The 2,619-nt window shown below is 56.7% G+C and overlaps 1 protein-coding gene across 1 annotated transcript; it reads left to right on the forward strand.

Annotated features, from left to right (window-relative positions):
- Window positions 1-770: 770 nt before the first annotated feature.
- On the forward strand, window positions 771-1,897 carry TUSC1 (tumor suppressor candidate 1). The gene has a single exon (XM_042874128.1). It carries the CDS (start codon window positions 771-773, stop codon window positions 1,464-1,466), a length of 696 nt encoding a protein of 231 aa, XP_042730062.1. The 3' UTR covers window positions 1,467-1,897.
- The last annotated feature ends 722 nt before the right edge of the window (window positions 1,898-2,619 follow it).

Below are 2,619 nucleotides of genomic sequence, written 5' to 3' on the forward strand. Positions count from 1 at the left end.
GACCAAATAAAAATCATAGGACTATGCCTTGGTTTAACAAGCACTTCTCAGCTGACATTTTACTGCTTGCTGCAGCCCATAGAAAAGGAGACCGAAGGAGACATCATGGCGCACCACAGCTCCCTCCTAAGAGCAGAGGGGCAGCACTGAGCTCCGCTCTCTGGCAACAGAACCTGAGGGAGCTGTGTCAGGGGAAGGTCGGGCTGGATATCAGCAAAACGATATACACCAGAGCGCAGCAGGCATGGAACAGGCAGTGGGTTCAAGCAGCAAATTGGACAACACTTTCAGAAACAGGTTTTGGATTTTGGGTAGTCCTGTGTAGAGCCAGGACTAGTGATCCTTATCACCCCTTCCAACTCACAAAATCATAGAAGCATGGCCTAACTCCAGATATTCTATCATTCTAGGACTCTACAGACACGAAGAGCACACACTCGACAAGTTTCCGTCTAACTGCACTGCTGGTTGGTGCCAGCTATCGACACCCCATCTCGCCAGGTGGAAGGATGGACGCCGATACACGGCACACCGTAACCCTCGCACAGCTGCGCAGCAGAGCACCGGCGAATATCACAGCGCCCCGCAGCAGCCCGCTTCAGGGCGCAGCAACTCCGCGCTCCCGCCACAGCACCGCCCCGACAGCAGGGAAGCCCCGCCCCTATTTACATACAGCGGCGCCGGCGCGCAGTGCGCTTCCCTCTTCCTTTCCTCCTTCCCTCCCTCCTCCCGCGGCGGCGGCCACCACGGCGGCGGCGGGAACGGCACGGATGAGGCGCGTGTGCGCGGTGGACGGGCGCTGGGGCTGCAACGGCTCTTTGCGGAGAGGCCGGGCGGGGCTGGCCGCCGGGGTCGGCAGGGGGGGCCGCGGCTCCGGCGGGCCAGAGGAGCTCTTGGAGGCGGGCGGCGAGAAGGGCTGGCGGGGCCAATCGCGGGGCTGCCCGCAGCAGCTGGCGGAGCGCTACGCGGACCTGGCGGCTAGCCACTGCGAGGCGCTGCGGCAGCGAGAGGAGCGCGAGTGGCACAACGCGCGGCTGCGCCTCGAGAACGTGCGGCTGCGCCTCGAGAACCGCCGCTTGCGCCGGGAGAATCGCTGCCTCTTTCGCCAGGCCCTGCTGGGGCCCGGCCCCCACGAGCCAGAAAAGGGCGAGCGGCCGGACCAGGGCGGGGAAGCGGAGACTCTGAGGGCACAGCTGGAGCGGCTGCAGGAGAAGCACCGTCGCGTCCTGCAGCATCTGCAGCGCTGCCGGGAGCTCGCAGAGCTGGGCGGCGGGGAGGTGCAGGAGCTGCGGAGGGACGACGCGCGGCCACCCTCCGCTCTCGAACCGGTCGAGCGCGACGCCGCCCCACTGGGCGGCTCCGAGGTGGAGGAGGAGGCGGTGCTGTCCTGCGTGAGGCTCAGCGGAGATGGGGGCGGTGGTGTCCTTCCGCCCGCCCCGCGCAGCCCCGGGGGAGGGCCGCGCTGAGGGAAGCTGCTTCCCGAGAGCGGAGCGGGGTGCGGTCCCTTCATTTGTGTGTGTCTGAGCAGCGTTGGAGGAGCCGGGAAAGGGACGCTTGGAAGAGGCCGACGCTGTAGTCGAAGAAGGACTCAAAGCCGCCGTTGTTGTGGAGAGAATCACCCCTGTTGGTCCCGCGTCACCTCAGAACTGTGCTGTAGACAGGATCGTGTAGGCCTCGTAGCACACATCAGAAGATGGCTCTGGCCAATTCCTAGTCATCTGTTATGTCAGCAGCACTCCTGTGAGAGCCACTGGTCCCTGGAGCTCTGCGTTGCCTGAATGAGAAATGGCACCTGTGTCTCTAAGGATGGACTTTGGTCACCTTCACATAAATACTGATTTGTATTTCACACTTCCACGTAAAATCACAGTTGTTAAATAAAAACATGACCAAGCAAGTGGTTATCTCAAGTGTGATTTGTGACTGGCAGTTATTTTGGAATTCTAGGAGAATCACACTTCAGGCTTCTGTAATGCAGTTCCTCAAAGTCAGATCATTTTTCCGACCCAGCTTCCTTTAGAAAGTACACTATTTATAATGATAACTTGCTAAGAACCCAGGCTTTTTTTTTTTTTTTTTTTTTTCCCCCATTCCAAAGTTCTCTGGTGTTTTCAGTTTTAGGACTGGTTTCTTACAGTACTCTATTTGAATGTCTAACAATAAAAGGTGTGAAATCCACTCTTCTACATACTTCTGAATATAGCTTTTAAAGAGAGTAGTTGTTATTCTTCTATATAATGTCAACATAAACCTCTTACGAAGTGCACTGACACTTGTGGCTTGTATCAGAAATAGTGTAGCCAATATGAGGGAGGTGATTGTTGCCCTGTATTCAACACTTGTGAGGCCATGCTTCAAGTACTGTGTTCAGTTTTGTGCCCTTCACTTCAAGAAAGACATCAAGGCCCTGAAGCATGGCCAGAGGAGGGTAATGAAGCTGTGAAGAGTCTGGAGCACAAGTCTCCCTGACAGGAGGTTGTAGCAAGGTGCAGTTTGGTCTCTTCCCCATGTAACTATTGATAGGACCAGAGGGAATGGCCTCAAGTTGCACCAAGAGAGGTTCGGGTTGGGTATTAGGAAAAAACTTCTCTGAAAGAATGGTCACGCACTGGAATGGGC

This window comes from Lagopus leucura, unplaced genomic scaffold (assembly GCF_019238085.1).
Source record: "Lagopus leucura isolate 7727_CA_CO unplaced genomic scaffold, USGS_WTPT01 Super-Scaffold_54, whole genome shotgun sequence".
NCBI classification, from domain to species: domain Eukaryota; kingdom Metazoa; phylum Chordata; class Aves; order Galliformes; family Phasianidae; genus Lagopus; species Lagopus leucura.

Excerpts from the sequence above, each read along its gene's own strand:
- TUSC1 (XM_042874128.1), top strand. The coding sequence starts at position 771 with ATGAGGCGCGTGTGCGCGGTGGACGGGCGCTGGGGCTGCAACGGCTCT.